At 39.3% G+C, this 23,885-nt stretch overlaps 2 protein-coding genes across 2 annotated transcripts in view; both read right to left on the reverse strand.

Moving 5' to 3' along the window:
* The window catches only part of klhl4 (kelch-like family member 4), a 29,049-nt gene extending 25,230 nt beyond the window's left edge, over nt 1–3,819 (reverse strand). Inside the window, exon 1 of the mRNA XM_024283860.2 lies at nt 3,695–3,819. The gene's annotated coding sequence lies outside the window, so the exon portion shown is untranslated. The remainder of the gene's footprint in view (nt 1–3,694) is intronic.
* Nucleotides 3,820–8,389: 4,570 nt separating this feature from the next.
* Nucleotides 8,390–23,885, reverse strand: part of ahnak (AHNAK nucleoprotein) — a 25,066-nt gene continuing 9,570 nt past the window's right edge. The window contains exons 3-6 of the mRNA XM_024284196.2: nt 23,332–23,390; nt 23,076–23,232; nt 19,898–20,124; nt 8,390–19,787 (exon numbers count right to left, since the gene is read on the reverse strand). Coding sequence (XP_024139964.1) covers nt 9,345–19,787; nt 19,898–20,124; nt 23,076–23,232 — 10,827 coding nt within the window. The 5' untranslated portion in view covers nt 23,332–23,390 and the 3' untranslated portion in view covers nt 8,390–9,344. The remainder of the gene's footprint in view (nt 19,788–19,897; nt 20,125–23,075; nt 23,233–23,331; nt 23,391–23,885) is intronic.

Below are 23,885 nucleotides of genomic sequence, written 5' to 3' on the forward strand. Positions count from 1 at the left end.
AATGGCATATTGGTGTAAAATTTTGAACAAACTCCTCAGACAATTACACTGATGATTTAGCCTCCACAGTTTTCTTAAATAACATTCACAACTTTGTCTACTTTAATGCACTTCAGAATAAGTGCACAATGTGAAGTGGATAGCCTTTGCGGTCATTTTGCTCTGCTTTCTAAAATAGTGAAGTTAATATCAAAAAATATCTTGCAAATGTTGCAGGTGAAAAGTAACAAATAGATCCCCAAATAAGAAGAAGCTTATGGATGCCATCAAACCCAACACCATGCTGAAATTGGACAGCACACACTAGGAAAAGACCTTATCCCCTCGCGCTCTACCTCTAGGTGCAGCAAGCAATGATTCTGATCCTGACCTTCTGAAAATATAAATAGCTTTTTTTTGTATTTACATGGCTTGCTGGGAGATTTTGACCTCTGGGATAGTCAAGTTTGATCACTGCTCAGAAATTTATAGGGTTTGGGAATTGGCTTTTAAAAAAATGTTATAGAAGGACAAGCATTGTCTTAAATGAAAGCATAAATCTTCTCAGTGGTTACAACCCTCATGGATAACTGCACATTCATTTTAGTACACCCACCGCTGTTCCCAGAATGGAGTTGACATTTTTAAAGTGCTATGCCTGAAGCAATAGAGAACTTTCATGCATACTTTGAAGAGATTTCTCCAGGATTAGCTATAAAGATTCCCTTAAACTCAGAGATTTATTAAGAGAGCTTGAGTCAGCAAGGTAAAATGACTGTAAGCTTGCTCATCTGGAGACATTTCTGTGTGTTAACCAAATTATGAAAAATCAGGTGGAAAATATTTTAGACAGACACATGTTTTATCTACAGTTATATTTTTGGAGCTGCAAAGACAAGTACATTTTTGACAATTCCTCTGTGTAAATCAGTGAAAGGTAATTTGTTGCATTGACTCCTGATGGGATGTGTTGAAAGGTGAACAAATACATGTATCCACACTAAAATCCAAGAACACACTTCAAAAGCCAAAAACCTCGTCACAGTATACATAAAATACCAAAAAAGTCTGTCAGATCTGTTAAGTCTGTCAGAGAAAGACTAAATACTTAATACATTGTTCAGTAAACAATATTGATAAGATTAAGGATTTTTCTCAACATTCTGGCTTAATTTTTCTCAACTCTGTCTTTAACCGGTACAAATGCTTTTTCTTACAATGATTTTCACAGTTTTCAGGACTATTTCCTCCTTCATTCACACTGCTAAATCACTAAATCACATTGCAATGGTCGGCATCCATGATCAAAGCCAACTACCACATGCACAGTCACCAGCAATGGCTAAAACCTTTAAATTGATTTAAAAAACACATGAAAATCTGTCATTCTGTCCGTGGTCTGTCTTTTATTGGTGTTTAGATCTTTTCAATCTAAATCCTCTATTCTTTACTCTGTACCAGTAAAGCTGGAGCTACACAGAGGTCCAGAACAACCCTAAAGTCCATTAGTATTACTGTACCATGTAGCAAGCATATTACTGTAAAACACATTTGTTGATGAACACACTCCCTAATTACTACCAATGACAAGTTTTTTATTCTATTTTAAATAATTCTGAAACAGTTATAGTTACATAGTGTAGTCATGTTTCTTTCATGACAACATTCATTTGTTGTCATGAAAAACAATTGCAGTAAACATGTAAGACATTACGGTGAGGGAATTCTTTAACACTCCTTGGAGTCAAGTCCACCCTCTGGCTCTAGCTTGTGATCAATTGTAGTCAACTGACTGTGTATGAAGTGGATTCATTGTGTGGCCACTTGGCCCACTCATGTGTATTGAGTTGATTCAAAGATTGCTTTGGTTTTTTTACCTTCCTGATTATCACCATATTGGCTTGCTTTGATGTCGTTGACCTCTGGCCTTTCTAATCCAAGTCCCCCTCCGATGAAAATTATGTTTTTTGAGTTTTAAACATGTATGTGTGGCACTTTTCTTATGAAAGAGAACAAATGTAATGAGGAATCTTTTTTTTTTTTTTTGCATATTTCTCCTTTTAAATCGCAGTCAATCAAACTGCCGCAGAAACGCTCTGTTTGAATTAATGAACTGTCGATACATCACAACAGCTTCTCCTCATCTGGCCTGGCTAGAGTATCTAGTTCAAGTGCCGGAGAAAATAAGATAACATCTTCCCATTGACTGCAGTCAAATGAGCCGCCATTCGCATTTCTATGGTCAAATCAACCGTCACTGGATTTTTTTGTGTAAGTTTCATACAATCCTTATGGTAGCAGGGGTGAGAACGCTGGAAAAACTCCTTCTTGATGTGACCATGGAAGTGCGAATGGCGGCTCATTTGACAGCAGCTGTAAAGAATCAATGAAAGTTTGGTCCACAAAGCTCTTCCTCGTCCGAGCTGACACCCAGCTCAAAACGATACTGCTTGTCATTGTTATGTAGCATCGGTGGAGATTTACTCTTGCGAGACACAGATCTATCATGTTCACTGAGGGGAGGGGGCTGGGGGGTTCCGGGATGGAGCAGCTGAGCTCCAAAAGCCACGCCCCCGCAAAGGAGATTTTGGAGACGCCTTCTTCAGATCAACATGAAAAATAGGTTTTTAAGACATTTAGGTTGTGGGATTTTGGTTAAAAACTTCTAAGACACTACTGAGAAGGTTTTTTTTTTTTTTTAATTAAAAAATTGTCATGGGGGATTTTAAAGACAAGGGGCAGAACAAACAAGCTTAGCAGTTGTTGAAACATATCTGTCAGTGAATGAGCCCGAGGACGTTTTAATGTGAAATGCAAAATATAAAACTAAGGGGCAATACAGAATGTCAAAGCCATTAGATGTCTGTGAAATAAAAAGGAGAAAACCTGGGGTAGTTTGTTGATAAGACTGCTAGGTTTATATTTTTTATACATATCCGAAATTTTTACAGGAGTTTTGGCGCTAAATTCAAAATATATTTTGAGTGTTGTGGGTTCTAAAATGCCCAAAGCGACCTCTCCACAGATTCAAAAAAGATTATAGTTCTCATCTTTTGACATGCAGGCTCATTGTAAGTAACCAAAGTGTTGTTTCTTTTACATCTGATAAGCGGTGTTTACTTGATAAATAAAATTCTGCTTCCCAAAGCTGCATTTTGTATTAACTTTAAGGTTTTTTGTATAATAAAAAAAACTATTTGATTATCTAAACTATTCAACTGAGACAAAAAAACAGTGAGAAACAATTTTAATAAATCAATCAAAAAAATCTCAGCTATTTTTTTCTAACCACTATACACTAAACACACCTGATCAGGAATTCCACAGCATGACTTGACAAGTGGATGAGCTCTGCTTGCACCTGGACTAAACTTGCAACAGACATATTAAAAATTTCTAAAATTTTGTGCAATTTCTAAATGTGAAAACAAAAGTTAATTATGAAATCAAATGTTGATTGCAAATGTTTTTAGTTTAGTGAGAAAGGCTGTAAGCTATTTTCATGCTTCATGAGTCTCCAAAGACAAATTAAGGCTCAACGAGAGAGCAAGAGCAGCTTTTAGATAGATGTCACATAATGTTACTAACAATAAAAATACTACCACGGACATAGAATATTACAAATAAACAACTTCTTACAGAAGGAATAAAGTGAATTTGTAAGAAACTTTTTAAGAGAAGCAAAAAATAGGAAATTGTTAAAATTTCTTCTTACCTGAGAAAAAGCTTTACTTATTGTTGGCATTGAAGAGCGGAATGCAGAGAGCACAGGACAGCACAGAGCAGTTATAACTGTTTTCACTCGCTCTGCAACTCTTTCTATGAGAAATTCTCGCAGCTTCAGAACGGAAAGGGGCACTTTCCTATTTTAAAGGAAACTCCTGTCAATTTCCTTCCTCTGCTCTACAACAACAAATGCATTCAAACAACCAGGAAGCCTGGAATCACATCCTGTGTTTGAAGCAACCCATTCCTTTCACAAAGATTTTCCTATAAACTGTTGCTGTCAAAAAAGATTTGCTGCATAGTTTAACTATAATAACATCAATTCAACAATATTCTATTAATTTCATACTTTTTTGTTTTAATTTTACCTTCATACTCTATTACATGTTTTGGATTTATGTATATACATATAGTCCTTGTATTAAGGTTTAGCTAGATAAATAATTATTACTTAAATACTTTGTAAATACATTTTGGGGAGAGTAGGGGTGTAAAAAAAGTACAAAAATACAAATTAACATCTACCATTTCTAATGAAAGATCAGACAATGCTTTTTTTTGTTTTGTTTTTTTTCTGATTTGCAATCAGGACATGTATCCTATTAGGTGATGTCAACTTTCAATCGCCCAATTGGTGCCTCTAGAAATGTTCAGACAGGGAACCAGACAAGTCCAATTAAATCGTTAGGGGAGTATTCTTGATGGTTCTTATGTTGTAACTTGGACTAAATTTGTAGACAAAAGAACACTAGATGTACAATTTCTAAGGTCACCCATGAAATTCTGATCAGCAAGTGAAAAGCCTGAAGTAGGATAGGTACATTGATTCCCAGATTTAAAAATACATAGAAAAAATGAAAAGATATTCCCATAATTATTTAAAGATTCAGAGATTAATAAAATTAACTCGTTGAAGAGTAAAGAGGTAAAAAAAGACAAAAGATGTGAGAAATTAAAAAAAATAAATAAATTGAAGGTCAAATGCAATACCTGTATTGCATTTACAATACAATGTGTGGGCTGCACGGTGGTGCAGTGGTTAGCGCTCTCGCCTCACAGCGAGAAGGCCCCGGTTCGACTCCCGGCTGGGACCTTTCTGTGTGGAGTTTGCATGTTCTCCCCGTGCATGCGTGGGTTTTCACCGGGGACTCCGGCTTCCTCCCACCGTCCAAAAACATGCTTCATAGGTTAATTGGTGACTCTGAATTGCCCCTAGGTGTGTCTGTGAGAGTGGATGTGTGTGTGATTGAGGCCCTGCGACAGACTGGCGACCTGTCCAGGGTGTACCCCGCCTTCGCCCATCAGTAGCCGGTATAGGCTCCGGCATCCCCGCGACCCCGAAGGGGATGAAACAGTCTAGAAGATGAATGAATACAGATTTATTTTTTTGGCAGCAGAATCAGCTGATTCACGTTGATTATATCCGCCTTTCAGCAGCGCGAGGCTGCGATTCTTCAAAATAAACTGGAGTTTCGTTAATTGCGTCATATGTTGAAGAGTTACCATAACCAAAAGAATGTAAACACTGGAGCTAAAGCTCCGATGTTAAAGCTAATTCAGTTTTTCAGAAGTTAGGTCTGTGAGCGGAACTTCTGTCTCAGTTTTTGAACGGAACAAAGCTCTCGTTAGTTTTACTTTGAAAACCAGAAGCTTCACCGTCACGAAGATGTGCTTACTTCCGGTGGCAGTATCGCCACTCTTTCGGCTTTGTTTTAGTTCGTAAGCTTAAAATCCTATATTAATCTGCATTTCAGAGCAAAAATACATTATCCCCAGATGATATTTTGATCGTATTTTACTACAATTAATTACATTTATAAAGATCGTGAATCAGCGATCTTGGACGTCGCGAATATCCGTACTCGAATTATAGGGAGCAGATCGTGAGTACCCGGATATTCGTTACAGCCCTAGTATATACTGTATTCTGATTCCCCCAAAGCCTGGGAGTGCCCAAGCCTCCTCTTTAACTCCCACTTCTCTGTCCTCTTCTCTGCCCTTTTCCTCTTAAATTTCTTCACAACCAGAGATTTTAGAGAGACCACCTGATCCAATGATTTCTCACTGCACTATTCACAGCCACCACTTTGCAGTCGCTATACTCTTTCAGATTACAACGTCTGCACAGGATGTAATCAGTTGTGCTCTTCTCCTTCTGACGCCCTTGTCACCCCTGGAACATTCCTAGAAAACCTGTCCTTCAGGTCCTCTCCTACTTTGTTCCTCTTTTCATCATTCTACACCATGATAACACAGCTTGGGTCTGTTCCCAATCAATAAGACTTGCTACCATTTCTCTTGAACAGACAGATAATCCACATTTCTTCTTTCCATTGTGTCAGCCAAATGTCTAGTTTTCCCAGACAAAGTCCTAAGACTTAAAATTCCTTCTCTATGTCCTACTCTTTTGTATTACCTTTTCTCGCTGTTCACAAATACACCTTCCTTTCATGTTTCTTTGACCAATATTAGTCCAATATCCACCAGCACTGTCGAACAATATCTTTGGTGATTGTTAATCAGGGGCACAAACATCTGGAGTAATAATTGTGTTAGTAATTTTCACAAATTATTTGGCTGGGTTTCAATGTAGCCACTAGGGGGCCCAAGCCAGGGTCTCATTGTGCCAGTCCCAAGCCCGGATAAATACAGAGGGTTGTGTCAGGAAGGGCATCCGACGTAAATCTTTGTCAAATCAAATATGTGAATCAGACCTACCCTGTACAGACTAGCAAGGCAGAGAGACAGAGACGGGAGAACATGTAGCGAGTTAGGATGATCAAGGATAGGGATGGTAATGTGCTGACAGGTGTCAGTGGTGTAATGGAAAGATTGAAAGAATACTTTGAAGAGTTGATAAATAAAGAGAATGAGAGAGAAAAAAGAGTGGAAGAGGTGACGGTTGTGGAGCAGGAAGTAACAAAGTTTAGTAAAGGGAGGGGGGCTTTGAAGAGGATGAAGAGTGGAAAGGCTCTTGGTCCTGATGATATACCTATGGAGGTATGGAAGTGTCTAAGAGAGATGGCAGTGGAGTTTCTGACCGGGTTGTTCAACAGGATCTTAGGTGGTGAGAAGATGCCTGAGGAATGGAGGAGAAGTGTGATGGTGCCCATTTTTAAGAATAAGGGAGATGTGCAGAGTTGTGGTAACTACAGAGGAATAAAGCTGATGAGCCATACAATGAAGGTGTGGGAAAGAGTAGTGGAAGCCAGACTAAGAGCAGAAGTGAACATTTGTGAGCAGCAGTATGGTTTCATGCCAAGAAAGAGCACTACAGATGCAACATTTGCTTTGAGGATGTTGATAGAGAAGTACAGAGAAGGTCAGAGAGAGCTCCACTGTGTCTTTGTAGATCTGGAGAAAGCTTATGACAGAGTGCCCAGAGAGGAACTATGGTATTGTATGAGGAAGTCTGGAGTGACAGAGAAGTATGTCCGAGCAGTGCAGGACATGTATGAGGGCTGTAAGACAGTGGTGAGGTGTGCTGTAGGGGTGACAGAGGAGTTCAAGGTGGAGGTGGGATTACATCAGGGATCAGCTCTGAGCCCCTTCCTGTTTGCAATGGTGATGGACAGACTGACTGATGAGGTTAGACAGGAATCACCATGGACTATGATGTTTGCAGATGATATTGTGATTTGTAGTGAGAGCAGGGAACAGGTGGAGGTGGAGTTAGAGAGGTGGAGGTTTGCCCTGGAAAGGAGAGGAATGAAGGTTAGCCGCAGTAAGACAGAGTACATGTGGGTGAATGAGAGGAACCAGAGTGGAAGAGTGAGGTTACAGGGAGAAGAGATAAAGAAGGTGGAGGAGTTTAAGTATTTAGGGTCAACAGTACAGAGTAATGGAGAGTGTGGAAAAGAAGTGAAGAGGAGAGTGCAAGCAGGTTGGAATGGGTGGAGAAAAGTGTCAGGTGTGATGTGTGACAGAAGAGTTTCAGCACAAATGAAAGGAAAGGTGTACAAGACTGTGGTGAGACCAGCCATGTTGTTTGGACTAGAAACAGTGGGACTGAAGAAAAGACAGGAAGCAGAGCTGGAGGTAGCAGAGATGAAGATGCTGAGGTTCTCTTTGGGAGTGACCAGGATGGATAGGATCAGGAATGAATACATCAGAGGGACAGCACATGTTAGAGGTTTTGGAGATAAAGTCAGAGAGGCCAGACTGAGATGGTTTGGACATGTTCAGAGGAGAGACAGTGAATATATTGGTAGAAGGATGCTGAGTCTAGAGCTGCCAGGAAAGAGGTCTAGAGGAAGACCAAAGAGGAGGTTTATGGATGCAGTGAATGAAGACATGAAGGTGGCTGGTGTTAGAGTGGAGGATGCTGAAGACAGGCTTAGATGGAGGAAACTGCTGTGGCGAACCCTGAAGGAAAAAGCTGAAAGGAAAAGAAGATTTGGCTATGTTTGACGGTTTACCTTCTTGACAAAATTCTCTATATTTACCTGGACTTGGTACTAGTACACTAATCAATGGATTGTGCCCTCTTGTGGTTGCATTGTGCTGTACATTCTGTATTGTTTGTAAATACAGGTATGCCAGATCTAGTATTTGCTCATATCTATACTCTTAATAGCAAACAAATGACTGTACTCACTAAATACTAGTTCAAGTGACTGATTTGAAAAAAAAAGATAAAATCGTACTTTAATGTAAAATAAGGCAGATAAATCCAAGAAAAGGGTACACTTGTATAAATCTGTTTATTTAGTATGTTTAGCAAAATTCACACAAAAGAATAAACCAAGAAAAATCATGATTTACATTGTATTGAATCAAATCTTTAATGTCCAACTTTCCATCAACTTGTCTGCAAATCACATCAAAATGCATTTGTTTTTGAGGCATGTTTATTTATAAGTAACAGGAGTGTACTTGAACAGCATTTAAAAAAATAAAATAAAATACAGGGCATCAGAAAATTCCAAAGAGACAGCAAAAAAAATCTCCTTACAAGAACAAGGCTAATTTTTAGTTTTTGTGACTAGCATTGACACTCAGAAAGTACATAATCTTTTGAATCAACACCAAAAATCACTTAGCTCATAAAAAGCAGCTAAACTGGGATTATAATGCATTTATTTTATGTACAAAATATTTACTCTTCAGAATGTGTTTTAAAAGGACCAGCTCTGTGTTGTGAAATTATACTTTTGCATTGGATATATTATTTGAATGCTAAAATAACTCCGTACATTAAAAATTGTTTTTAAAATGTGTTTGAATGCATAAAGAACATTTTCCTTCAAACTAACAATTCCATATATATGTTCTGTTTAGTAAACCCTTGAAAACAAACATATCCCACTTTTTAGTCTAAAACAAAAGTTATTTTTTTATAAGATGGGACAGGAAGCAGGAACAAACCCTGCACCATATATTTGGTGATCATTTGACAGGATGGCATTTTTTCAATACATCTGGAATATTTACAGAAATCTTCAATATCAATAAAATACAAATTAATCTTATTTACAGGTTGAAGGGATTATAAACAATTTGACAATCATATGTTCTCCAGTCTAATAATAATTAAAAAAAAAACATTTTGTGCATGTTATCTGAGGTTTTCAAAAAACCTAAACTAAAGGATTCACACTTGTGGGAGAATGTATTTAAGTGTAAAACATTTGACTGAATCACTTTTTTGGTGAAACAGATAGCTCAAGTTTTGGGAATTTAAAGCCTGCTCTTGAACCACTGTCACTACTTGAGGATGAGGACAGTCTTGATTTTTTTGAGGGTGTAGAGACACTTGAGCTTCCCTCCATCCCTGTCTCATTTTCTCCTCCAAGTGTTACTTCATATGAGCCCTTTGACTTTGAACCAAAACCTCCAAAGGTACCAAACTTTAATTTGCTTTTCTTTCCTTTAACCTTGTTTACTCCTAGGTCAAGGGAAACATCACAAGCTTCAGCTTCTAAGGGAACTGAAGGAGAACTAGTTGCAGGTGACTCTTCATCGCTATGGGACGAAGACCGATGTCTTGGCTTTTTAAGTAAATCCATAGAGGCAGACTTGCTTTTAGTTGACACACTGAGTCCACTTGTACCTTCCATTTCAAACTTTCCACTATCATAAGAAGGTGCACATAGCTCCGTGGAACCCTTATACATTTGTCCACTTGCTCCTGATTCTATATCTGTGCCATGAAGATCACCTGTACTTCCTTTTGCTTTTGATTTGCCAAAAAAATTTGGCTTCTTTACCTTTATTTTTCCTTCACTATGACTTTGTTTTGGACTAGCAGATTGGGAATGTGTGTTTTTGTCCCCACTGGATAAAACTTCAGATTTAACTTTATGGTCACTATCCTGGCCTTCAGAATTGGTCTTTAAAATACCAAACTTTGGCATCCTGATTTTGGAAAATGTTAATTTCCCCTCAGGATAGCGAAGCCCACCACCTGACGCACTTGCTTCTAAACCACCTTTGTTTGTCATTTTGACATCTGAAGTACTTACTTTCACATCTGACCCTTCCAAACAAACATTTGCATCAACAGTTCCAGAGCCATCAAAAGCAGTGCTCAAGCCAGGAGACACCAAATCAGTTTTCGATGATTTAACACCTTCAGCTAAAGTTCCCTCACCTTTCATTTTTGGTGATTTAATGTCTAACTCAACATCTGGGAAGTGAATCTTGCCAAACAAATGTTTCTTAGTCTTTGTTTCTTTGACAAGACTATGTGTGGTGCCACCACCAAGGTCAGCTGCTGGTAGCTTTGTATCAGCTTCTGCTTTCTTCCACTTTCCTTTTCCTTTACCAAGTTTAAACTTTCCCTTTTTCCCTTTAACATTTACATCTGTGTCAAGGGTATCAACACTGTCTTCAGATTGTTGAAAATTAACTTCTGTTGTAGACCCTTTTGCTCCCACACTTACCACAGGGGTCTTAATTTTGGGGTCTGGCGCTGTCAAGGAGATATCGATACCAGATACTTCTGGTGCTTTTATATCTCCTTTAATTTTTAGAGCTTTATCATCCAAATCTCCACCAGATTTTAGGCCTTTTGGTTTTATGTCAGCATCTGGTTTTTCAAATTTAGAACCTTTAAAATTGACTGTTGGCAGTTTTACTTTAGGCATTTCAAATCCAGGTCCCTTTGGCCCTTCAATGTCCAGCTCAACACCTCCAATGTCCACATCAGGTGCTGTTATGTCTCCTTTGATCTTTGGAGCTTTAACATCCAAATCTCCTCCAAGTTTTGGACCTTTTAGTTTTATGTCAACGTCTGGCTTTTCCATTTTTGGCCCCTTGATGTTAAGTGATGGCATTTTTACTTTAGGCATTTCAAATCCAGGCTTTGTCACGTCAATGTCCACTTCTGGACCTTTGACATCAAGGTCTGGGGTTTTGACCTCTCCCTCAATCTTTGGCAAGGATGCATCTATGTCTCCTTTGAGCTTTGGACCTTTCAAGTTGAAATCCACATCTGGCATGGAGACATTTAGTCCTGCCATTTTTGGCATGTTAAATTTAGGCCCTTTGAATTTTGCATCTGGACCTTTGATGTCAACATCTGGCGCATTGATGTCAACATCTGGTGCTTTTACTTCAATGTCTGTAGAGGGCAGGTTAACATCAACATCTGGGCCTTCCAATTTGTGACCTTTACCCCCAAAAGTGGGCATTTTGAATTTTGGCATTTTAAAACCTCCCTTTGGCCCTTCAATGTCCAGCTCAGCCCCATCAATGTCCACATCAGGTGCTTTTATGTCTCCTTCAATCTTTGGGGCTTTAACATCCAAATCTCCTCCGACCTTTGGACCTTTTAGTTTAATGTCAATGTCTGGCTTTTCCATTTTTGGCCCTTTGATGTTAAGTGATGGCATTTTTACTTTCGGCATTTCAAATCCAGGCTTTGTCACGTCAATGTCCACTTCTGGACCTTTGACATCAAGGTCTGGGGTTTTGACCTCTCCCTCAATCTTTGGCAAGGATGCATCTATGTCTCCTTTGAGCTTTGGACCTTTCAAGTTGAAATCCACATCTGGCATGGAGACATTTAGTCCTGGCATTTTTGGCATGTTAAATTTAGGCCCTTTGAATTTTGCATCTGGACCTTTAATGTCAACGTCTGGCACATTGATGTCAACATCTGGTGCTTTTACTTCAATGTCTGTAGAGGGCAGGTTAATATCAACATCTGGGCCTTCCAATTTGTGACCCTTACTGCCAAAACTGGGCATTTTGAATTTTGGCATGTTAAAACCTCCCTTTGGCCCTTCAATGTCCAGCTCAGCCCCGCCAATGTCCACATCAGGTGCTGTTATGTCTCCTTTGATCTTTGGAGCTTTAACATCCAAATCTCCTCCAAGTTTTGGACCTTTTAGTTTAATGTCAACGTCTGGCTTTTCCATTTTTGGCCCTTTGATGTTAAGTGATGGCATTTTTACTTTAGGCATTTCAAATCCAGGCTTTGTCACGTCAATGTCCACTTCTGGACCTTTGACATCAAGGTCTGGGGTTTTGACCTCTCCCTCAATCTTTGGCAAGGTTGTGTCTATGTCTCCTTTGAGCTTTGGACCTTTCAAGTTGAAATCCACATCTGGCATGGAGACATTTAGTCCTGACATTTTTGGCATGTTAAATTTAGGTCCTTTGAATTTTGCATCTGGACCTTTAATGTCAATGTCTGGAGGAGTGATGTCAACATCTGGTGATTTCACTTCAATGTCTGTAGAGGGCAGGTTAACACCAGTAGTTGACTTTTCCAATCTGTGACTTTTGCTGCCAAAACTGGGCATTTTGAATTTTGGCATTTTAAAACCTCTTTTTGGACCTTCAATATCAAACTCAGCTCCACCACTTTTTAAATCAGTAGTTTTTACTTCTCCTTTAATTTTTGGGGCTTTAACATCCAAATCTCCGCCAAGTTTTGGACCTTTTAGTTTAATATCAACGTCGGACTTTTCCCTTTTTGACCCTTTGATGTTAAGTGATGGCATTTTTACTTTCGGCATTTCAAATCCAGGCTTTGTCACGTCAATGTCCACTTCTGGACCTTTGACATCAAGGTCTGGGGTTTTGACCTCTCCCTCAATCTTTGGCAAGGATGCATCTATGTCTCCTTTGAGCTTTGGACCTTTCAAGTTGAAATCCACATCTGGCATGGAGACATTTAGTCCTGCCATTTTTGGCATGTTAAACTTAGGTCCTTTGAATTTTGCATCTGGACCTTTGATGTCAACGTCTGGTGCATTGATGTCAACATCTGGTGCTTTTACTTCAATGTCTGTAGAGGGCAGATTAACATCAACATCTAGGCCTTCCAAGGTGGGACCTTTACTGCCAAAAGTGGGCATTTTGAATTTTGGCATTTTAAAACCTCCCTTTGGCCCTTCAATGTCCAGCTCAGCTCCGCCAATGTCCACATCAGGTGCTGTTATGTCTCCTTTGATCTTTGGAGCTTTAACATCCAAATCTCCTCCAAGTTTTGGACCTTTTAGTTTAATGTCAACGTCTGGCTTTTCCATTTTTGGCCCTTTGATGTTAAGTGATGGCATTTTTACTTTAGGCATTTCAAATCCAGGCTTTGTCACGTCAATGTCCACTTCTGGACCTTTGACATCAAGGTCTGGGGTTTTGACCTCTCCCTCAATCTTTGGCAAGGATGCATCTATGTCTCCTTTGAGCTTTGGACCTTTCAAGTTGAAATCCACATCTGGCATGGAGACATTTAGTCCTGGCATTTTTGGCATGTTAAATTTAGGTCCTTTGAATTTTGCATCTGGACCTTTAATGTCAACGTCTGGCGCATTGATGTCAACATCTGGTGCTTTTACTTCAATGTCTGTAGAGGGCAGGTTAACATCAACATCTGGGCCTTCCAATTTGTGACCTTTACTGCCAAAAGTGGGCATTTTGAATTTTGGCATTTTAAAACCTCCCTTTGGCCCTTCAATGTCCAGCTCAGCCCCGCCAATGTCCACATCAGGTGCTGTTATGTCTCCTTTGATCTTTGGAGCTTTAACATCCAAATCTCCTCCAAGTTTTGGACCTTTTAGTTTAATGTCAACGTCTGGCTTTTCCATTTTTGGCCCTTTGATGTTAAGTGATGGCATTTTTACTTTAGGCATTTCAAATCCAGGCTTTGTCACGTCAATGTCCACTTCTGGACCTTTGACATCAAGGTCTGGGGTTTTGACCTCTCCCTCAATCTTTGGCAAGGATGCATCTATGTCTCCTTTGAGCTTTGGACCTTTCAAGTTGAAATCCACATCTGGCATGGAGACATTTAGTCCTGGCATTTTTGGCATGTTAAATTTAGGTCCTTTGAATTTTGCATCTGGACCTTTAATGTCAACGTCTGGCGCATTGATGTCAACATCTGGTGCTTTTACTTCAATGTCTGTAGAGGGCAGGTTAACATCAACATCTGGGCCTTCCAATTTGTGACCTTTACTGCCAAAAGTGGGCATTTTGAATTTTGGCATTTTAAAACCTCCCTTTGGCCCTTCAATGTCCAGCTCAGCCCCGCCAATGTCCACATCAGGTGCTGTTATGTCTCCTTTGATCTTTGGAGCTTTAACATCCAAATCTCCTCCAAGTTTTGGACCTTTTAGTTTAATGTCAACGTCTGGCTTTTCCATTTTTGGCCCTTTGATGTTAAGTGATGGCATTTTTACTTTAGGCATTTCAAATCCAGGCTTTGTCACGTCAATGTCCACTTCTGGACCTTTGACATCAAGGTCTGGGGTTTTGACCTCTCCCTCAATCTTTGGCAAGGATGCATCTATGTCTCCTTTGAGCTTTGGACCTTTCAAGTTGAAATCCACATCTGGCATGGAGACATTTAGTCCTGGCATTTTTGGCATGTTAAATTTAGGTCCTTTGAATTTTGCATCTGGACCTTTAATGTCAACGTCTGGCGCATTGATGTCAACATCTGGTGCTTTTACTTCAATGTCTGTAGAGGGCAGGTTAACATCAACATCTGGGCCTTCCAATTTGTGACCTTTACTGCCAAAAGTGGGCATTTTGAATTTTGGCATTTTAAAACCTCCCTTTGGCCCTTCAATGTCCAGCTCAGCCCCGCCAATGTCCACATCAGGTGCTGTTATGTCTCCTTTGATCTTTGGAGCTTTAACATCCAAATCTCCTCCAAGTTTTGGACCTTTTAGTTTAATGTCAACGTCTGGCTTTTCCATTTTTGGCCCTTTGATGTTAAGTGATGGCATTTTTACTTTAGGCATTTCAAATCCAGGCTTTGTCACGTCAATGTCCACTTCTGGACCTTTGACATCAAGGTCTGGGGTTTTGACCTCTCCCTCAATCTTTGGCAAGGATGCATCTATGTCTCCTTTGAGCTTTGGACCTTTCAAGTTGAAATCCACATCTGGCATGGAGACATTTAGTCCTGGCATTTTTGGCATGTTAAATTTAGGTCCTTTGAATTTTGCATCTGGACCTTTAATGTCAACGTCTGGCGCATTGATGTCAACATCTGGTGCTTTTACTTCAATGTCTGTAGAGGGCAGGTTAACATCAACATCTGGGCCTTCCAATTTGTGACCTTTACTGCCAAAAGTGGGCATTTTGAATTTTGGCATTTTAAAACCTCCCTTTGGCCCTTCAATGTCCAGCTCAGCCCCGCCAATGTCCACATCAGGTGCTGTTATGTCTCCTTTGATCTTTGGAGCTTTAACATCCAAATCTCCTCCAAGTTTTGGACCTTTTAGTTTAATGTCAACGTCTGGCTTTTCCATTTTTGGCCCTTTGATGTTAAGTGATGGCATTTTTACTTTAGGCATTTCAAATCCAGGCTTTGTCACGTCAATGTCCACTTCTGGACCTTTGACATCAAGGTCTGGGGTTTTGACCTCTCCCTCAATCTTTGGCAAGGATGCATCTATGTCTCCTTTGAGCTTTGGACCTTTCAAGTTGAAATCCACATCTGGCATGGAGACATTTAGTCCTGGCATTTTTGGCATGTTAAATTTAGGTCCTTTGAATTTTGCATCTGGACCTTTAATGTCAACGTCTGGCGCATTGATGTCAACATCTGGTGCTTTTACTTCAATGTCTGTAGAGGGCAGGTTAACATCAACATCTGGGCCTTCCAATTTGTGACCTTTACTGCCAAAAGTGGGCATTTTGAATTTTGGCATTTTAAAACCTCCCTTTGGCCCTTCAATGTCCAGCTCAGCCCCGCCAATGTCCACATCAGGTGCTGTTATGTCTCCTTTGATCTTTGGAGCTTTAACATCCAAATCTCCTCCAAGTTTTGGACCTTTTAGTTTAATGTCAACGTCTGGCTTTTCCATTTTTGGCCCTTTGATGTTAAGTGATGGCATTTTTACTTTAGGCATTTCAAATCCAGGCTTTGTCACGTCAATGTCCACTTCTGGACCTTTGACATCAAGGTCTGGGGTTTTGACCTCTCCCTCAATCTTTGGCAAGGATGCATCTATGTCTCCTTTGAGCTTTGGACCTTTCAAGTTGAAATCCACATCTGGCATGGAGACATTTAGTCCTGGCATTTTTGGCATGTTAAATTTAGGTCCTTTGAATTTTGCATCTGGACCTTTAATGTCAACGTCTGGCGCATTGATGTCAACATCTGGTGCTTTTACTTCAATGTCTGTAGAGGGCAGGTTAACATCAACATCTGGGCCTTCCAATTTGTGACCTTTACTGCCAAAAGTGGGCATTTTGAATTTTGGCATTTTAAAACCTCCCTTTGGCCCTTCAATGTCCAGCTCAGCCCCGCCAATGTCCACATCAGGTGCTGTTATGTCTCCTTTGATCTTTGGAGCTTTAACATCCAAATCTCCTCCAAGTTTTGGACCTTTTAGTTTAATGTCAACGTCTGGCTTTTCCATTTTTGGCCCTTTGATGTTAAGTGATGGCATTTTTACTTTAGGCATTTCAAATCCAGGCTTTGTCACGTCAATGTCCACTTCTGGACCTTTGACATCAAGGTCTGGGGTTTTGACCTCTCCCTCAATCTTTGGCAAGGATGCATCTATGTCTCCTTTGAGCTTTGGACCTTTCAAGTTGAAATCCACATCTGGCATGGAGACATTTAGTCCTGGCATTTTTGGCATGTTAAATTTAGGTCCTTTGAATTTTGCATCTGGACCTTTAATGTCAACGTCTGGCGCATTGATGTCAACATCTGGTGCTTTTACTTCAATGTCTGTAGAGGGCAGGTTAACATCAACATCTGGGCCTTCCAATTTGTGACCTTTACTGCCAAAAGTGGGCATTTTGAATTTTGGCATTTTAAAACCTCCCTTTGGCCCTTCAATGTCCAGCTCAGCCCCGCCAATGTCCACATCAGGTGCTGTTATGTCTCCTTTGATCTTTGGAGCTTTAACATCCAAATCTCCTCCAAGTTTTGGACCTTTTAGTTTAATGTCAACGTCTGGCTTTTCCATTTTTGGCCCTTTGATGTTAAGTGATGGCATTTTTACTTTAGGCATTTCAAATCCAGGCTTTGTCACGTCAATGTCCACTTCTGGACCTTTGACATCAAGGTCTGGGGTTTTGACCTCTCCCTCAATCTTTGGCAAGGATGCATCTATGTCTCCTTTGAGCTTTGGACCTTTCAAGTTGAAATCCACATCTGGCATGGAGACATTTAGTCCTGGCATTGTTGGCATGTTAAACTTAGGTCCTTTGAATTTTCCATCAGCACCTTTAATGTCAACGTCTGGCACATTGATGTCAACATCTGGTGCTTTTACTTCAATGTCTGTAGAGGGCAGGTTAACTTCAACATCTGGGCCTTCCAATTTGTGACCTTTACTGCCAAAAGTGGGCATTTTGAACTTTGGCCTTTTAAAATCTCCCTTTAGCCCTTCAATGTCCAGCTCAGCCCCATCAATGTCCACATCAGGTGCTGTTATGTCTCCTTCAATCTTTGGAGCTTTAACATCCAAATCTCCGCTAAGATTTTGACCCTTTAATTTAATGTCAACGTCTGGCTTTTCCATTTTTGGCCCTCTGATGTTAAGTGATGGCATTTTTACTTTCGGCATTTCAAATCCAGGCTTTGTCACGTCAATGTCCACTTCTGGACCTTTGACATCAAGGTCAGGGGTTTTGATCTCTCCCTCAATCTTTGGCAAGGATGCATCTATGTCTCCTTTGAGCTTTGGACCTTTCAAGTTGAAATCCACATCTGGCATGGAGACATTTAGTCCTGGCATTTTTGGCATGTTAAACTTAGGTCCTTTGAATTTTCCATCTGGACCTTTAATGTCAACGTCTGGTGCATTGATGTCAACATCTGGTGCTTTTACTTCAATGTCTGTAGAGGGCAGATTAACATCAACATCTGGGCCTTCCAAGGTGTGACCTTTACTGCCAAAAGTGGGCATTTTGAATTTTGGCATTTTCAAACCACCTTTTAGGCCTTCAATGTCCACCTCAACTCCACTAATGTCCACATCAGGTGCTGTTATGTCTCCTTCAGTCTTTGGAGTTTTAATATCTAAATCCCCTTCAACTTTTGGACTTTTCAGTTTAATGTCAACGTCCGGCTTTTTAAGGTTTGGATCTTTGTTTTCGACTGTGTGCTTTTTTACATTAGTTATTTGAACGCCAATCTTTGTCCCTTGAAAAACTTCTTCAGGAGCTTTGATATCAAGGACTGGGGCTTTTATGTCTCCCTCTGTCATTTCAGAGGATAATCGTTTTGTGGACATCGTATTTTCTCCCTTTTTGAACATTTTGCCTTTTGTATTGTAGTCTATGTTTGGAATCTTGTTTTCTGGTGTTTCAACATAAACACCTCCCCCAATACTTTCAATGTTCTGTGCTGCTCTGTTTATGTTTTCTTCTTGAAGGGACACTTCAACATTTAGTTTGTCATCACCTGGGAATTTTTTGCTAAATGATTGGATTTTAAACTTAGGAATATTAAAACTGTCTTTCGGTTCTTTGGTTTGTTTATTTGTTACTTCTCTGTCTTTAGTAGATGTATTAACATCTTCTTTACCTTTTGAGACTATGACATCTAAATCCTTATCAACTTTTGCCTGTGTTGGTTTTCCTGAACCAATTGGTATGTTGAAGTCATTTCCTTTTTTGTGTGTGTTTTCAATGTCTCTTTCAAAATCAGGTTTATTTATGTCAACTTCTGCTTTTTTTACATTAATGTTTTCTGTAGGAATTTTAACATGGGCTTCTTTTTCTTCTACTTTTTGGCAATTTGAGCCAAATGATGGAATTTTAAATCTAGGGATGTCAGTGTCTGTATTTGGAACATTAATAACATTACCAAAGGTGATTGGCAATCTGACTTCAGTGCTATCTCCAGATGAACCACTATCAGTTAAGCCTGCTCCCTTTTTCTCTAGGTGACTGATAACATTTTCAGATGTGCTTACTTTTGTTTTATCATCAAAATTGGCTTTAAAACCTCCCATATTTGTTTTTCCTTTAACTGAGATCCCAATCTGCATGTCTTTTTCTGGTACGGGCCAATTACCTGATTCTCCGTTTTTGTCAGCTGAGGTTATTTTTGCTGCTTCTGACCCTCCTATTGTCACACGACTATCAGCAGTCTTTGTACTGTCTGATAGTGCTGTGCTTGTTTTTGAAGTCAAAATGCTTTCACCCTCTTGTTCTGCACTCTCTTTTAAGATTTCAGCCCCTTCACTGTCAGTAACTCTAAATGCAGATCCTTTATATTGGAGATCTGAACATTTCTCTTTTCCCTCTCTTATAATGGTTCGTGTTTCAACTTTCCCTGCACACCATTGCTTTTCTGCAGTCAGACCTTGTGGACCAGTGTAACTCAAGTCACTTGAATCAAATACTCCCTCTTCTGCTCCTACTTTACCTGAGAGGTTGCCACGAAAGATTGTGATAGCTGGGGAGGAATCTCCAGACTCAAGTCGTAGCCCTTTCTGCTCTGGGCTTGAAAGTTCGAGTTTCTCACTATCACCTGGTAAATCTACCATGTAAGTAGTGATACGACGAGTAATGGTGGTAATTGTACTCCCATCGTTACTTGTGCTGCTATGTCGTTCTGTGCGGACGTCAACTCCTTCTGCAAGGTCTTCAGACTTCAGCCTTGGTTTAATCTTTTTTGTGTATATTCTCCTGTAGTCCTCATCATCTCCACTCTGTTAATTATAAAACACAACATGAAACATATAGATATGATTCTAACTTGTCTCAATTCTGCAGCCATCGAACTATGACTTGAACTATCAAACTATGTTTGTTTACTTACAAGAACTATATCTGGACTAGAACCTCCAAAGCTTGTCCTCCCTTCCCATGTAAGTGTTCCAATTGGTGAACGACATGGGGTGCTCAAGGGTGAGTTCCATGGTGATTTGTCTGCTTTATTTTGCAGTTTCAGTCCAACCTTGTGTCGAGCCAGCACTTTCATTACCTCTGCTGTGTCTTCTGGTTTCATTTTATCAAAGTAGATGGTGGCACCTACAATTTGGTCACCTAAGAAATGTGAAACAGGCAGAAACAAACAAGATTGTCACAAATACTATATTTTACATTCATATCATGTGTATATTTATGCTTTAATTTAAAGCATTGAGATTTCAAGACTGTTAAAAGAGGGTATAGGTCTAAATATATGTTCAGTGCCAATGGCTTTGGGTCTTTAAAACATGTTATAAGCCCAGTGTAATACTTTCAGGTAGTTTAAAAGTATATATGTCACTTTAATTTAAGTGAGGTGAGTTAAGATCCCTTCACTTTTTGCTCAGAAATCTTTCTTCCCAACTGAAAAGAAAATTTTTCATGTCACTGAACTTTTTCTAATGAAACCATAGACTGTAGAATCACTGGACAGCCTGACTACCCCCCCCCCCCTTGTGTTTCAAATTGGAAGTACCTGCAAGCTCCAAGAAGCTTAAATCCCATTGACTTCTTTTGAGAAAGATACATTTAGTACACGGCCACTCTAATAGTCATAATAACCACTCTAGCTGTGATATGTTTTTCTTAATATCTTCTTGCTAATTCATTTTATTTTATTTATTCTTTATTGTAAGTTATTCAAGTTAAAAACCAATCAATCAATTATATGGCCAATCAGGTGCCTCAGTAACAGCATGTGATGCCCCAGGCCCTGCCTCGAATATTTGATTAACAGCTTCTCCCAAGCCCGCTTTCAGCAGAAGGAGTGTCTCTTCGAACAAGCTTACTCATGACTGGCGACTGTAGTTGCCATAAAAACTTGACTCGGTCCGACCTGGAACAATCACTAGGTGTGTTTGAGATCACCCAGCGCCTTGCCTGCATCGTTGGCGAGACCAGGCGGCTGCAGGCAGGGACAGGCACCTGAGATGAAGGCAAACGGCTACACTGCACGAGAACAGAGAGCTGGGGGATGTCCTTAACTTTCAGTTGAATTTTAATATGCCACTCCTCCTTAGTATGATCTGTGCTGTTATGTAATTTATATTATTTTTAACACCTGTCAGTGGACTACAGATAAAAAATGGCCGCTGGATGAATTTCATGTGCACTGTCCCAAATAAATAAATAAAATAGACATTAAAGTTCATTTTTAAAGGCAACAATAACACACATGACCACAGATTATTTGAAATTTTGTTCATTTTTTCATCAGGGATTCACTACTTTCCAGAAAGAGTTACAAAATACACAGAACTTCAAGAACTGACAAGACACAATTTCCCACAATACATTGTTTTGTAGTCATCAAGGCGGCTTGCAGCCAGCACAGTATTGTTTTACAACGCATATTGTTTTACCTCTGGCTCTCGCGAAATGAGGCCAAATCTAACACAATACGGGTGCCACTATTTTGAGCCAGACGACAATAAGTATGTTTGAGATGACAAAGGCGGACGCAGCGCTGCACAGATCGCCTGCAGCGTGGTGTATGCTGGTTAGTTTCTTGCACCGACGTCACATGCACGCTGTCATGAAGTACCGCAGAAAAAGCCCGGGTTCAAGGTGCCTACCTACGCCAGCGCAGCCAGAAAATAGGTCGCAAGCCGCCTTGATGACTAAAGAACAATGTATTGTGGGAAAATGTGTCCTTGCAGTTCTCTTAGTTTGACATGACGCTGATCAGTAATAATTGGAGCTAAATGAAGGAAATCTGTGTATTTTGTAACTCTCTGTTCTCATGCAGTCTCGCCATTTGCCTTCTTCTCAGGCGCATTTCCCCGCCTGCAGCCGCCTGGTCTCTCCAACGATGCAGGCTTGGCACTGGGTGATCTTAAACACACCTATTTTCTGTAGTGGACGACACTAATGTCCCACCCTGCTTCGTCCAGTGATAATATATGTCTCTGAGTGAAACTTATCAGGCTATTTAGCAGGTGGCTTTAAACATGCCAAAAAAAAAACAAAACTATATCTTATATTCTCTGATGTTTAGTTGTCTGTACCAACTGAAGACAAGCTTGAGTATAAATGGCATTTCAGACAAATTCAAAATGAGTTTAACATTATTTCTTAAATAAAAGCACCAAAACAACAGTTAGGAGTTTGTATAATCTCTGGAAAGATGAAAAAATCGTAAACTTTTTTCGCTTTGTTGTTTTAGTGCTTTTTGGTTTAACACAGTTGTACACCTCACTGAGCCATTTGGTTCGTTGATGTTTTGGGGAAAATCCAATCAGTTGACACATTTCTCATGAATGAACATCTCATGAACATTTCTCTACTCACTTGTTTACTCCTTCAGCATTTGATTATAAGTTCTAGATTTTTGTTCTTTTTCGGGGGGAAACATGTTAACATTTATTTTTGAACATCCAATAGAACATCAAATTAACAAAATGTATGCAACTATTTTATTTTAAGAAAGAAAGCTTTTATGGTGCTGGATTTCAAAGCACTAACGTGACCATCTATCTACTCCATGTTCATTTTTTGACGGGGGTTTAATTCCAAAAGCCTTTCAAGGCTGTGGGTGTCTCTCTGGCTGTTTCTGTAACTGGTTTTGCTTTTGTTTAAGTCTGCTAAGATATGTTTGGAATTATCACTCTGTGAACGGGTAGGTAATTTTTTTTTTTTTTTTAGAAAATACCTTTTGTTCCTTCATTTTATGTGAAGGGTATCAATAATCATTTCAGAAAACTACCAAAATCTCAGTCTTTGTGTTTCTTGCTGATCCAAACTGACAGACTATTTTAAAACCCTGGGAAACTGCACACATTTTAAATTGTCTTATTGAGTTGAGTGTGACACAATGTGTCACTAATATTAAACTTCTTTAAATAAATCTGAGATATTTAGCTTGGGATATCATAATTTATATATAACGGATACAAAATTGTTGATACAAAACTTGATATGTATCCGTCTGTGTGTAATATCAGTGTGTAAATACATTTGTCTGTATCTTACATTATTTTTGAGAAAAGACAAAAAAATAATGTGTTACAGAAAGAATTCATTATTACCTTCATATACTTTTCCTGATCTTGCTGCAGGAGACTCCCCTTTCACCTCCTTGACAAACATTTCTCCTGTACTTGCATGTTCAATGGTCAAGCCGGTTTTGTCTGGACTCTCCCAGTCAGGGAAGAGCACCTCCCTGGTCATGTCTTCATCAGCCATCTGTAGGTACAATCACAGACAATGGGTTTAAGTAGGAGAAGTACAACAGAATTTAAGATTTTTTGTTGAACACGCACATATACTGCATAAAGAAAATACCTTGATTTTTTTTTTCCTTTATTGCAGCTTTGCAGTAGTTGAAAAGCCTATATTGTATCCTGTTGAAAGAAACACAAAAAGAAGGGAACAAAATTCATAAATTAGGTTTTTCATTTAGTTATTGTTAACGTGCTCTTATTTTCAGATTTTTGCCCCCATTTCTCTAATTAGTTACCTTCCAGGTTTTTTTACCCAAAGTTGAACACTAGAGGGGGGTAAAACTTTTCAAAACAGCACAACACTTTTCCCTCAAAGCTTTGACCTTAAATTATCTTTATCTTTGCCACATTTTGTATTAGAATTCTAAAAAATGCCCTTAAATAAAGAAACATTGTAAGGTCTCACCACCCGTGGTTTAGCAATGGCAGAAGACTTTTTAAAGGGCAGTGGTGATGGGATGCATGTTCAATTAGAAGTATAACTGTAAACTGAAGAGTCATTCCAGAGCCTTAAATATAAATGTGATGTAAATTCAAAAATACCCCTTAAATATTTTTATATATATATATATATATATATATATATATATATATATATATATATATATATATATA

This window comes from Oryzias melastigma, linkage group LG10 (genome assembly GCF_002922805.2).
Source record: "Oryzias melastigma strain HK-1 linkage group LG10, ASM292280v2, whole genome shotgun sequence".
Classification (NCBI taxonomy): Eukaryota; Metazoa; Chordata; class Actinopteri; order Beloniformes; family Adrianichthyidae; genus Oryzias; species Oryzias melastigma.